The sequence below is a fragment of the Salmo salar genome, chromosome ssa21 (assembly GCF_905237065.1).
Source record: "Salmo salar chromosome ssa21, Ssal_v3.1, whole genome shotgun sequence".
NCBI classification, from domain to species: domain Eukaryota; kingdom Metazoa; phylum Chordata; class Actinopteri; order Salmoniformes; family Salmonidae; genus Salmo; species Salmo salar.
In genome coordinates, this window is record NC_059462.1 from 15,145,266 (window position 1) to 15,160,022 (window position 14,757).

Consider the following 14,757-nt stretch of genomic DNA (forward strand, 5'->3'; position numbering starts at 1 on the left):
TTCTTATTTGATGATTAATGAATTAAACCGTTGATAAATTGACACTATGTATTGACGTACACCGTAGGGTATCATAATATATCATACCACATTCAAGGTTATAAGTGAAAACACTTAACGGAAAATGAATCTCCTTCCTTAATTTAACAGAGGTGGTATGTTCAGTATCTCACGTGTGCCTTATGTGTGTCCACTGTGCAGTAACGTCTTCAGAGTGACACACAGGCACATATAAACCCGTGAGGGAACTGTAGTTTGGGTTCATTAACAATAGAAGTGGTGAAAGTGAGCCCCAGGCTCACTCATAAATATGAGGCAGCCATCGTTCAGCACCCTCCTTGCATCATGTCACTGCCATCTGCTTCCATTCCCCAACCACATGTACTTATGTTACAACCCTAATACACAATAAAGCCATCACACTCAACAGGGCCCCTGGACAGGCCTCTGAAATAGCCCCTAACGGCAGGAAGTCTGCAATTTAGACCCGTTTTTTTTTATGGACATAGGAATACATGTCTCAGCATCTCTACTGTTGGTGTCTTTGATTTACAATCATATGAGATGCCAGAGGAAAGTAGAAGGATGCGTATTTCAGGTGAACTCCAAGTTCCAGTAGTATAGAGTTATGGTTGCAAAGTTCTGCTTTTCCAAAATTCTCAGGTCTTCAGGAATTCCCAGATGGAAGACTCCCGGAATCAGATGGAAATCCGGAACCAACCAAGATATTGGGGAAGAAATGTGCGAAAGTTACCAGAATTTGGCAAGCCTACGTTCAGTTTTTTTGGTTGTAGCCTACTGGATTTATTACTTCTTTCCTCCTCTCACTTATTTAATCTGTATATAAATGACATCAATGTGTAAACCCAGCATCACCAGACATGGCCTCCTTCACGAGCTGACACATGCTTTGTTTTCATTCCCCTGCAATGGCTTGGTATGAATGCAGATAGAAGCTGTTGATTTATGAATGGTAGGGCAGAGAGCACTTGATCCTCACTGAGCCTTCTGAATTAATAATGTCTTTTAGTGTTTTACTCCTGCTTATGTCAAAATGTACTTATGTAGAACACAGTTCCTGTGTGTTCTGTAGAAATGTCAAAGGAACAGGATATAGAAGCAATACAGAAGCAAGAAGACAGGGAATTCAATTTAGAATATGCTTTTTTCGTTTCAGCCCCACTACTGTAGAGTATGTATTTCCATTGGGAAGAAAGAGAAAGCATGTGGAGGTCTTGCTCTTTTATACCGTTAAGCCTTCTAGGCATCATTTACTCTAAACACATTCATTTTCCATTCCATACAGCAGCTATTAATCCGTCGCAATAACTCAGTATGAAATTAGAATGAAATGGTTCAGAGAGGCAGAAAAGCTATTGGTTGCACCCAGAGAATTTAGCTGACAATGAAGTCCTGAATTCAAATAATGTATTGTGGTTTATGTGAATCTATACCACCGTCATTTCCCTATAAATAGCACGGAGGAAAGATTCATTTTCTTACGGTCCAATGCATCTCTTTTCTCTGTAATTTTGTACTTCTTTTTGCTGAGAAGGGGGTTCTGTGTGCAGACTGTGAAGAAGGGATTATTCTCTCCTTTGCTCATACTATTGTGCTAGTTGCTATGATACCTGGAGACAGTATGCATGGGTTCATAATTAGTCCCCCAAAATCACTTTGCAAGAGAAGCATATTTGTGTGAGGCCAATAACAGCAAGCCGATGCCTGTGGTGAGGAAGCTGCTGATCGATCACACGACATGCTTATCTTTTCCTTCTTTCTGTGGCGTTTGTTCCCCTCAGTAAAGACCTTTAGTATGAAAAATCAAACAATCAGCTCTGATCAGTGGTGTTACGAACACACACACACACACACACACACACACACACACACACACACACACACACACACACACACACACACACACACACACACACACACACACACACACACACACACACACAGATAATGCACACACAGATGACACACACAACACGCACACGACACACACAGAGGACACGTGCACCCCCCACAGCCTTGGGTGCAGTGTAGTGTTCAGGATTCCTACTGAACCGTGCGGATGGCTCTGCCTTGCTCAGTGAGAGGAGATGCTCGGCACCTCCAAAATCAGGAGCAAGCAGAGACGTCTTGTTGACATTTACACCCTCTGACACACAGCAGTGGAGGAGATGGTAAAGAGACACAGCCCCCAGTTCAAATACCACTGCTTTGTTCCCTATCTAAAAATAAGCACAGACGAAGCAAAATAAAGAGATGGCAAAATTCCACAATGACGGAGGCCAAATAAATGGTGAAATAAAAATCTATTCAGTTTACTTGTGAAGAGAAACACAATCTAGTGTGCTGTCTTCCAGATGATAAAATAACTGACCAGTAAACATCAGTTTTAAAAGTTCATATTCTGTTAACTCATACCCAAATAATGGAAATGCCTCGCCCTATACTCATACTCGCGGCCAAAGCATAAATTGGTGGGGAAAAAAAACACTTAAAAACCCCACCTCAAACTTGTCATAGAAATCTGGAAACACTGGACATTTACTTTAAGCTACATTTGTTCCAGGGACTTGGGTTGAATTTCTACAACTTGCCTAATTAGCCTCTTGCAGATGTAGATGAGGATGAGCATGAATAATTGCAATTAGTAGTATCCATATGTGTAATTGCCCTTCTATAGAAGAGGAGTGTGTCTTTGGGAACTGGAAGGAAGGCACTTCTATTAGTGGACTACAAAGTCAGTTAGGACTTCCTATGGGATGAGCTCCCCCTGATCTAGCTGTGGTCTTACATCATTACACAGGCTGTGTCCTAAATGGCATCCTATTCCATATTTAGTGCACATTTTATAGGAAATAGGGTGCAATTTTGGGTGAAACATTACATTTCATTACAAAAAAGGTAATACTGCATATCCACATTACCAGTAGACATATACAGGGCAGGAATCCGGATACTCACTGGAATCAGTTCTTTCCGGGGATGAGTGATTCAGCTTCTCTGTCGAGTCACTGCTTCCTTCCTCAAGTACGTAATCAAAGTTTAGAATGAACAACATCACTACGCCTTCCTCGTTCTTCACCGGGATTATGTGAGTGTAGCACTGGAAGTCCGTCCCTGTAAGAAATAATAAACCTGTCATGTCTAAAAGCTAATGCTCCTCATCATCTCCTTCCACAGTTGAGCTCCACTACAGTATAACTTCTAATCCATTCTAAGATGGATGCCTGTTACTCTACCTGAGAACGCTCCAATTTAATAATAATGTAGTGTTGGAACCCATGGAACCCTCTGCTCTCTGAGCAGAGGAAAATCGTGTCCTGCAAAAAAAGAATTTTGACCCCTAGATGGCAATACTTAGAGAGATGATTATTATTCCAATTATTATTTTTCCTCTAGCAATATTGATATCGTAATGCCATGTTGCTAGCACCTCTCTTAGTGCTAAGTGTTCATCATGAATTCCCTAGCTTTATGTCAGTAAGGCAGTTTGCTGATTCAACATGGACACAGACTGGTCAAGAGGGCACCTTATAGGTAGCGTGCTTTATCCTGGATACAGCACACATGCCAGAGCTTCACATTGCACACACAATGTGCCCAAATGGCACCCTAGACCCTTTATAGTGCACTACGTTTGACTAGGATTCATTGGGCTCTGGTCAAAAGCAGTGCTCTACTGTATACAGCGAAAAGGGTACAATTTACAATGGACACATAGGAGGACAGGACTATGCTTGGAACAGAGTCAACTCCCAAGGTTTCTACTGGGTCATACCAGACCCACTACCGCTGAGCTGCCTTCTCAAGAGGAGGAAAAATCCACTATCAAGATCTTGGCTGCGTCCCCCAGTCAAAAGTAGCGCACTAGGGAATAGGCCACCATTTGAGACAAAGTCCCTTTCTTGTGCCCATAAGATGGCAATATCTGGGATGCACTGAATGGATTATAGAAGGATCAGTACCTTGGGTTGAATTTCTCCAGGCAGAATGAAGCGAGAAAAACAACTGACCCCCACCCAGTGAATGTGTGTTCTACGGAAACGGAAGCATTTAGGCTACAACACAGTATATGCAAAACATTGAATGCAACATTTAATCAAAGCTTAATAATCTCATCACCAAATCAGTATTATGTTAGGTAATAGTATTACTAAATATGTTGTACTTGAATTATCACACAAACCCCTAAAACTATTAGAATATCCACACCAGAACTTAATAGGGTCAAGAGAGTTTTAACAGATTGCAAATGATTTCAGCACTGCTGGAGACACTACATACAAAACAACAACAATCTGCCAGCCTGAACGCTTGTCATGCTATAGCTGAGCCATGCTGTAATAATATAGGAAGAAAAAGTTGACAACGCCATCAGCACCTTTTTAAGTGAGATTGACTGTTCTCTTCCAGTTACCTCAACTTGGCTGAATTCGGTGTCAATTAGTTATAACACATATGCTAAAGCTGCACTACTACCTAATTACCAGCAAAAATGATGATACAGGAAAAATGGGTTTTGGTTCCTTAGGGTCCTCCAATCTATTTAGAGCCGGTGCAATATGTTAGGCCAGCTTCCCTGAGGCCTCGGTAGGGCATCAATGTCAGTAGAATTGTGTTGCTCGCTTATTTCAAAGGATACCAAACAAGCTTCTCAGAAAGCATCGTAAACAGAAATACATACTGAAATGTTAAGGGTCCTTCCATATAAACAAGTAGAAACTATATATGTTTGTGCGGCTATATCATTTCAATAGGAGGCATTCCTTCAAAAAGAAGGGAGGACCAAGGCACTCTTCATATAATTCATTAAAATGCCTTTATTTGTATGGCATGTTCAATGGAAACAAAGATTAAAAACGCTGACGTGTTGTTTCGGCCGCATGGCCTTCGTCAGGGGAGTACAAAGATATGATAACGCAAGGTCCTCTTTTTGAACAGCTTTTTCTAAATCAACCCTAGTAAGCAATACTATGCACATTAAAAAGTGAAATACTGCAGATACCGTACCTTATCAAAAATGCAAATCAAAGTTTGACCCATCAGAACCCCTAGAAACCTTGAATATGACTGGGCAAGGTGGTAAGAATAGGAGAGCCATCTATTTTATAGTACACTAGACCCCAGAAAACACGGACCACCGCAGTCCTTATCGCAAACAAAATCATTTCAGAAGCGCACGTTGTCGTCAGCAAATGGAGGGGCCAGGAGGTTGAGGGTGGTCTCATGGTCTAAAAATTAATATAGCCTTGGTACTGATGATGCCGATTTATCTGGTGGCTAAATCTGTCATTAGATCAACTGATGATTTTCCAGCCCTAATCTCCTAGTGCAGCCTCCATACCCCTATATCTCCATAACCCTATATCTCCCACTGCATTATAATGCCATCAGCATTATCATTGAATTGTAAAAAACGGGTTCAGACTAATTCAGAGTCATGCAGAGTAGAAGCATCAATGCCAAAGAGAAATAAATCCTTTCATCAGTGGGACTCCATTTCTCCCAGAGTCTCACTGCCCTCATAAAACAAGCCACACATCTGCTGCCCTTCCAGGAAGAACACCCGATGTGCCATAATAAGCAATACGCAAAGAAGATCAAAAGATGCTCATCCGTCCCTATGCAAATGTGTCTCTCACCGTCTACCAGCCAGGCCAGCAGAGGACACATTACCAGTGTTCATAGTAATCTCCTCCAGAGCTGGATCTCACATCCACACTGCCAGTCACATTCATCAGCAGTAGGCTGTCTGTCTGATTAAACACAACAATCCTCCGTTGGACTGCATTTCCGCGTCAGACTTAAATAGGAGCCCCAGCGGAATGACCGTTCTTCACAACAATATTTTATGTCCAAAACTGTGAAAAACAGTTACATTTACATTTACATTGGATTTGTATTTTGTACATTTAGCAGACACTTTTATCCAGAGCGACTTAAAGTCAGTGCATTCAACTTACAGTAAGTAGTTCGGTAAGACAACCACGTAATCACAATTATTGTAATTGTGGTGAACTGGTAATAAGAGAAGCGCCTTCGTCTGGTATGGGTTATAATGTCCGTTGTATGAAACTCCTCACTCATCTCCTCCGATATCAATACTGCTCATTGTCATTGCTTTAAAATCATTAATCATTCATCAATTTTAGTTAACTGCATTTAGGTTTCCCCACAATTACATGACGGAAATTACCCCCATTCATCTCCTTAGACATCTATCTCAGCAATAAATGATTCAGTGTATACACGGATCTTGTATCGGTTAGTTGGCATACATTAATGTTTCACACTGCGTCACGTTTTAGATCTGTGGAAACTAGCTGCTGTGTGACCAGAGTGAAGAAAATGCTGCAGGAAAGAGGAGACCCAGAATGATTCTGTGGCAGCATGTTTGGGAATTGATTTAACTTACCAGATGGGAAAACAATACCCCGCTAAAAGGCTGAGCTATTTGGGTCCCTATTTGGGTGACTCCTCATCCTGTCTCCTGCTGAAAGTCACCTACTCAGGTGTATAATAGCCAACGTTCTCTTTTTTTACCTCCACCGGGGTGATGAATGGCACAATCCGAATCATCATGTTAGATACTTCTGATGATCTGATGACATATCCAGCCTAGTCATGTGATCTCAAGATTATTCTATCACAACACAAGATGGTTTAACGTTATAATATAATGTTAACATACACACAAATGCACACACACATGCTTACTCTAGAAATAAGTTACAAGCAAATAGAACTCGGAGTAAAACAGGCCAATCATTTCCTAGTCCTGGTTTCATGTGGTCAGGAGACTATTCACACCTTTCATTGTCATTAGGAAGGATTGTTATGGCAGACAGACTCTGGTGTGTTGATTGAATAGAGAATTCCCCAGTTCATTCCCTCTGCCAGTACACGGATCACATCAGACCACGTGCATGATTGTGGAAAGCTGCCAGGATAAACAGTGTTGCGTACACTATGTGCATCTCTCAGGTTGGTGGTAAATCACACTGAAAAGCACTGGGTGATGTGCAATAAGAGCATTTAGGGGTGCATTTGACCTATGGTTTAAGACATGTTATTCAGTGCTATACATATCCTAAACAATTGCGTTATCAGTTGCGTTACCGAGTTGTATACACTAGGCACAAATGGCAAACAACGGACTGAAACAAGGAGGGACTTTCTGAACGTGTCCAATACGAAATATAGTGTGCACTAATGAACACAACCCAGTTACCGCCTCCTCCCTGTGTGAGTTGTAGATCATTTGCAGGCAGGTTGGGATAACTGAAAGTGGCAGGTTCAGGAGAACACAAAGGTCTAATAGTGTACATTAGTGTCTCTCCTAGTGATTGGAGGTCTATCATTAATTTCAGTCGGTGGGCTCAAGTTTCCCTTCAAGTGTCAATCTAGCAGCCCCTTCAGCCCCTAAGGAGCTGCCTCAGCCCCCAAGCATGATCACTGTCTTCAGACTGGCAGAAGGTCAAATGAGATTTCCAGCGTTTTTACCATGGTCCCATTGAATGTCAGATTCCAGGCCACAGAGAAATGCTGATCTTACTGATATTGTGGCCTTTAAGGATAATACACCTGTCATGGAAAAAAAGCTTTTATCAAGCTGAGTATGAATGCAGAAGCTCAGCGAGCAAAGCAATTGTGTGATTCCTAAGATGCACAGATATGAGGTTTAGGAAAATAATGTGGTAACTGAAAGATTTGATAGTCTTACAATTTCACATTTTCCCAAAGGTCTGCAGAAACAAAACTGATAAGGGAAATTGATTCTTAATTTAATATATATTCAATGTGTTGACAATAGTAAGTGAAGTCTAAATTGTGACAGATCAGATATATCTGAATTCGTGTTACTTTGCATACTATACACATGATGACCGTACATCACCTTGGCATTGCAAACTATAATTTTCCTTCCAATGCTTTTCAAGTATGGATAAAAATAGATATCATTCCTTACCAATGACTGCACAAGGTCAATGTCTTGCCAGTCCTGTAGAAGTATTGTGCCTGTGTGAATACATAGATACAGCGCTGTACTGATATCAGTTCCCATTTCAAGATGATGGAAATTTCATTAGATTCTATTTCCACCATCAATAATTGAAAAGATGGCTGCACATCGAGCCATTATTGATTGCTAAAGGTCTACAGCTGTGTGATCTCCGTCTTGGAATACTTCTCTGTACAGAAGCATTCTGACGAGAAAGAGAAGTCTTAAAGTACTTTTATAAGGGTGGGTTTAGGACAGTTAGCTATGAGTAGTACTTCCTTTAAACATAGGACCTTCAGTACTCACTCAAACTATTTAGGATCTTTATAGGTACGTTACATTAATGAAAACAAAAGTGATATAGGCACACGTTTTTGTTATTTTGCTCAGCAGACGCGTCTTAAGGTTAAATGCTAGTGCGACGAGGGGAGAAACATTCCCATATTAAAAACATTCAACACTGATCTTCATTTTTTTGGGTTCGCTATGAATCCCAACATTTAGAGAGAAAAACAGCAGTTCCAGATGGAGCAGGCTATACATGAGTCATGACACTCTCCACGGTTATCGTGCTAATACAATGTGACATGGTTGTTGCAGGGCTGTGTTGCGGAGGCCATACACAACCGCACCGGGGCATAGCCAATCAAGAGGGGAATATGTAAGGGGAGGGAAGGCATACTAACCCTTTGTTTGGAGTCTGTTGGCCATGTGGCCATATCTCGCCTCCGTTAAGACTGCCCTAAGCTAGTCATCATGGCCTACTTTCATCTTTAATCAGTGTCCTCTAAGTCATCAAGATGAACACCAATTTCAAGTGCATCTTGCTGTATGTGTTTTGCTAGCAAGCCAGCTAGCTGATATTTGTCATCCAATGGGCTGAAATAGCTAATTGCTGGCAAAAGCTAATTGGAAGTAAAACAGATGGTTTGGTGGCTGTTGGATTGGATTCAAGAGGGTCCCCCATGAAATGGAGATATGAATTCATATGTGGACATGTAGGGCGACTGGCCAAGGCGTGTGTTCGTGATGTTCAGTGCTCCATCTGCTACCTACTGTACTCAGTGTTAATTAGCTTTTTGTCAGATGATAATTACAGAGAGCCTGTCAAGAACAGCTTTTATATCAGGCCCATTTGATCGAAGACTTCTGCAAAATCTACTAATCTAATTCAAACCTGATATGTTTTAATTTAATCCGATCATTATTCTGATAGGATGGCTTCTTTCTAATAAACGTCTGACCTTGGCAAACGCTAAATGTGTTTTGCGACATACTGGGAGTAACCAAAGAGGCTAAGATCAATAAAAAATGCATGCACCTCTTTTTTGAGCGCATCCATCCAGGTCTCCCGAAGCAGCCAACTGTGAGTGCCCCTGTGTCCCCCCCGTCGCCCCCACCCTCCCCATCACCCTGCAGCGGGGGAGACGGCCCTCCAGCTCCTCAAAGGGGAGTCACCTTTGAAACCCTGCACCCACGCATACCTCAGCAGCACGGCTAGCTATGCTGGGACTGTTATATATTTAACTTCAGCGTGCTGCTCAGTGTCAAGCTTCCCTTTGTACTCACTCATTCAGTCCCAAAGTACTATTACACCCGTCGGAATAGGATCGTTTTACAAAGCCCAGCAAAGGAAGGCATTTATCTCATTGATTAGGAATCTTCTTTGAGAGGGAAGACGTTGTGATTTCGGATTCATCTCCTCTCACAACTATATACTGTTCAACACCGAGATGAGCGATAATGTGCCTGTGGCGACGGTTTTGGATGTGTATCTCACTGCGGTCTCGATTGTCCTTTTTCGAAGCATACGCATGAACAGCTTCACTTTTCAGCTTTTTTTTGCGGGGGCAAAGAGCTAGAGATGTGTTGCTGATGATGTCGTCACCGGGCATTTCAAGACCCCCCCCCCCTCCTGGGAACATGACACAGTATGAAAACCAAATTAGAGATCCTTATATTAAGCATGACTATTCCCATATGCAGTTTTATACTAACATGTCGGCATGACTATGATTCATTTGATAGTATCGCGCTCCTGTAGACGGTGAGTGAGCAAGCAAGAGGGAGCACCTGAGGTCTAACACCATCGAGTTGTGAGTCATGATTTAATATTGGCCAGGCACACTTCCTCCATTTCCTGTGCCGTGAGACTATCGCCTATTCATCCTTATGCTCAACTATTTCTCTATGTTGTCAACACTGGTTCAGCCCTATTGTGGCTAATGTCATTTCCACTCGGTGAAATGTGATAGGCTTTAGCTAAATGCTTTAGCAAAAATGGGGTCGACAAACAACTCGCGTCGATAGGCCCATTGCTCTCAAGGATGTCATGAATCTTGCATTTGTGTTCCCGTCTACGGGAGCCTGTGGATTGTGCCCTTCCATGGCCCTGTAATGCATTTACGCGGTAAGCCGCTCACTCCCAGTCACCGCAGTGTCATCCTTGACATCTTTATTCATGAGCCCTGCGCCTCACTCTAGACTCCTCTGAGAAGTATTAAGAGACCTGTCTCGAGGCACGGGAGGGAGGGAGAGCGAGTGTAATGATTAAGTTTGAATGTGTCGCATGGCTTTTACTCTGCTCCCATTCCTTATTAACCATGATTGACACATTGAGTTTATACAGAACTACACGGAGACTAAAGTGACTTTAAAACCCTGCTCTTCAGAGAGGTACTCCTCACCAATGGCTCCCTAGGGTACTTTGTGTTATTGTCTTTCTCCAGGATTCTAAAACAATCTATTCGACTTACTCGAGGAACATCTGGCTCTGATTCCCACGTGATTAGCAGAAATATGCCTAGGCTGATGACTGCTGCTGCTGGAAGATAAAAAATGGAACTATTTTGATTTTTCGGTGAATCTACAGTCATTTTTCACTATGCACATATATAGTGAACAAGCAGAGAATAAGTTGGGTTAAACGTTCTTTATTGCCGTGAGCCGGGGGAACAAAAAAATATGACCTGCCTTCCTGTCATCATATACTATCCCTTGAAAAGAGGAGCGACACTGCAATGACTTTGAGGGGTGAATTATACTGACCAAAAAGCGCACTGCCTGACAATGGCAGGAGGTGGCATTACATTTTTAGATGTATGTCATTGAGCAGCAACTTCCTTTTAATTCACTGCGACTACACAGTACTGCTGCCTGCACTGAACACGGTTCATATCATGTCTAGAGTCAAGCTAAAAAAGCACTGAACCCATGTGGGGATAGTGGCCCAAGAAAATGGTACCCAAAGAGGACTGAAGGTCCTCGCCAGAACAGTCAAACAAGGATAGACGAGATAATAACCACATCTGCTTTTTGGATTACATCTAGAGGAGTCAAGGACCTTGAACGTATGCTGGAATAACAATGCCTCATAGACATAATGCACAGTACCTGGTGTCACCCCTCACAGGGATGAAGCTCAATACGGTAGCTCACATGTCCTTTCCTTGCTCAGTTCATGTGCTCAGGAAAAGCCATAGAATTAGGAATTCGAATAGGATCTCTATGGGAAAAACTCGGAACCGACAGTTAAATCTAATTGAGAGGAAAACAGAAACGCCCACCTTTTGAAGCTGGGGCGGCATCCCAAATGGCACCCTATTCCCATAAGGATCTGGTCCAAAGTAGTGCAGTATGTAGGGAATAGGGCACTATTTGGGATTCAGCCCTGGTTCCAGTCTGATGACGGTACATTGATTACTGGATTAATTGTTTTTGTTCACTCTCATAGATTTCTCTACAAGGGTTGTGACTGGGCATGGCCCGTCTCGCCACTGTTGAGATATTTTACAGGATGGTATGCAAATACTGCAGTAATTCATTGATTTATCGTCATTGTGAAACAAGACTACATTGATTCGCTGTTAGCTATTTGTATCGTCATTACAATCGTCTGGAACAGCCTTGGAGGAAGGCGGGTGAGTCGCGGCATATTGTGCTCTAGACCTGAGTGAACTGAGACAGCACTTTCCTTTCCTCTGTCAGTCACAGACAACACACTACTCCCTACCGTGCCATGGCAGCTGACCAAGCCCCATTGACCTTGTCAGAGTCAAGATCCACTCTCTCTGCTGCATGTGTCTTAGTGACAACTAGGACCAAGAGAAGGTACAAACTACCATATTGCCACTGACAGTCTCTACTATACATACAATTGGAAATTGATAATATGCTGGTTCATGCTCCTAGATGCTGTATATCACTATAATACCTCTCCGATGCCAAGGTCTTCAATAAATTGGAATGTTCAGCTTTCTGGCATTGTCTGCCAAGCAACTGATTACACCTCCATTATGCAATGGCATTTAAAAAAAATAAAAAATCAAGCCAGATATCACTGTCAAAGGTTATCTTGCTTCCTCGCTTAGAGTATAATAACATTTACTGAAACTCTCACATCATACCTCATCAAAACAATGATATCCATAATGGTTTAAGACCTACATTGTTATTGTTGGTAGCTAAATACAATATTTTCCAAAGTAGCGTTGTTCAGTAAATGCAAAGGAAGATCCACATTCTACATAGATAGGGGAAATGGCTATTGATAGTCCTTTCCTATAAATGTTAATTGCTTATAAATGTTGTTTGCTCCATCCACATGAATAGCGACGTTTATTGCACAGGTCAATGGAGACACTTTCTTAATTGAAGGAAAAGCTCTCATTACTTCTCATTGTCAAGTGCACTGTCAAAACTGTATAACCTCATCTCTACTGTGTTCACCGATTCTCTCATATCTGCACATGTAATCAAAACAAGGTTGCATCTCAAATGGCACCATATTCCCTTTGTAGTGCGCTAGAACCCAAAGGGCTCTAGTCAAAAGTAGTGCACTATAAAGAGAACAGAGTGCCATTTGGGACTCACATCGAGGTGGACGTCTTGCGGTGGGACTGTAACTTATGACAGCATGTCACACCTAGTGTATAAAGGCCACCTCTCTGTTGCTGGCCCGGCTGACTGACTCACCATCTTTGCGATGATATGTGATTTCCACCTTGCGCTCCTCTGAGCCCATCAGAGCCTGGTCCACCTGGCTGATGGCATGTGTGTCAGTGTGCTCGCCGTGGAGGAATTCACAGGTGCACGGCTTCTGCATGACGTCTGGTCTGGAGTAGCCAGTCATCTCACAGAAGCCATCGTTACAGTAGATGATTGCACAGTTCTGCACCCGGGCATTGGCTATGACAAATTTCCTATCTGCAAGAAAAAGGAAACAAAAACTCACAATGCTATCAAACCAATTGGTTTGTAGTGTCTAGATTTGAGGTTTATGAACATTTTAAGAGTATTTGTAAATTGAAGACAGTCCAGTATTTGATATCATTAATACAAATGTGGCATAATTTGAAATAACTGTCGAGAAGTTGTCAAATAGCACTTGATTTATGAGAACATCCATTGACTTAGACTAAAGCATAACAGAATACATTCTTGACACTGCTTGATGTGTTCCTCTAACGCATTCTTTAAATGAACAAACCCATTCTTAATTGGAGGAATATGAACGTTAATTCATACGATCCAACAGCTTTTAAAACCTAACTTTATGCCCACTCTATACCCACTTTTACAAACAGACTAACATAACACACGCGCCACAACGCGAAGAACAACACTTTAGATTAGCACGAGGATACCAGGGATGTTATACTTACTCTGTCCCTCGAATTTCCGTATTATTATCCCAAGAAATGTATTTTGTGGCGCAACGTGACCTCTTCGTACAGGCATGATTATTCCGTGCTCTTGTGTAAAGGCGCTTTCGCAATGAGACCCTGAAGTTACTGTTGTTGCCTCTTGCTGATATTTCCTTTGTCACAAATCATTCTCGGCGCACTCACCTTGCACTTTAAATGACCTTTCCCAAATTCACTTGAATACACTTCAGCCAGCATGCATACCAGAGCATTTGAATGACTCCTTGCCGATACTACGGAATCGGGGAGGATTTCTGCTTTGGTCAGATATAGTTTGTAAACCATTTCTAGTTGAAGATGGATGCGATGTTGACGTTCTCTGTGGCGATGTGGTGGACAAGAATAGAGGACAGGGGCTGATATGCCAGGGGGAGTGACGTTACCCCCCTAAGGGCTTAGTGCACAGCGCTACCACCTCGGGTAAGGTTAATTTGCAGTGCTGAGAAACTACAGTCAAGCAATCTCGACCTGTACATACAGTATGTCGTGTTCAGTGCGTAGGGAATATGTGCGCTATGAGTTAGATATTTTGTCCTTGCTATCTGTGATCCTTGGGACGTCGTCCCTGCCAATTTTGAAGTTGAAATGTAACATGGTTAAGGTTGGAATTAGGGTAAGGTTAGGGTAAGAGTAGGGTTTAGGGTAGGACGTCCTAAGGACCCCTGATAGCGCTAACCTTGGCATCTTTGAGCCACGTGGTTTTTATTTACGTAGAGTATATATGTTATATCATCCACTGACAGTATAGGCTATATATTCACGAAAAAGGCTTTGCTCGGTGAGTTCACAGGTACAAAAATAATGAAGCCACAACGAGAAATTAAAGATGTACTTTATCCACAGTATGTGTCATGCCATTACTGGGCAGCTTGAGCTTTACATTTCGAAATGACAACATGAAAGCGTTCTGTAACAGCTCGTGAGAAGCCTATGCTGTTATAGCACACGAGGACTTGTCCATGGTGCTGAAGTTTCAGACGCTAGATTTCCTTATATAAAATACTCTTTAACACTGTTTTTGGCGTTTTTATT

At 42.1% G+C, this 14,757-nt stretch overlaps 1 protein-coding gene across 2 annotated transcripts in view; it reads right to left on the reverse strand.

The window, feature by feature from the left end:
- Positions 1 to 14,041, reverse strand: part of LOC106581803 (potassium voltage-gated channel subfamily H member 7) — a 53,652-nt gene extending 39,611 nt beyond the window's left edge. For both annotated transcript variants that reach the window (XM_045704631.1, XM_014164130.2), the window contains exons 1-3: positions 13,684 to 14,041; positions 12,995 to 13,225; positions 2,980 to 3,135 (exon numbers count right to left, since the gene is read on the reverse strand). In XM_045704631.1, the coding sequence (XP_045560587.1) occupies positions 2,980 to 3,135; positions 12,995 to 13,225; positions 13,684 to 13,759 (463 nt within the window). In that variant the 5' untranslated portion in view covers positions 13,760 to 14,041. The remainder of the gene's footprint in view (positions 1 to 2,979; positions 3,136 to 12,994; positions 13,226 to 13,683) is intronic.
- Between the last annotated feature and the right edge of the window lie 716 nt (positions 14,042 to 14,757).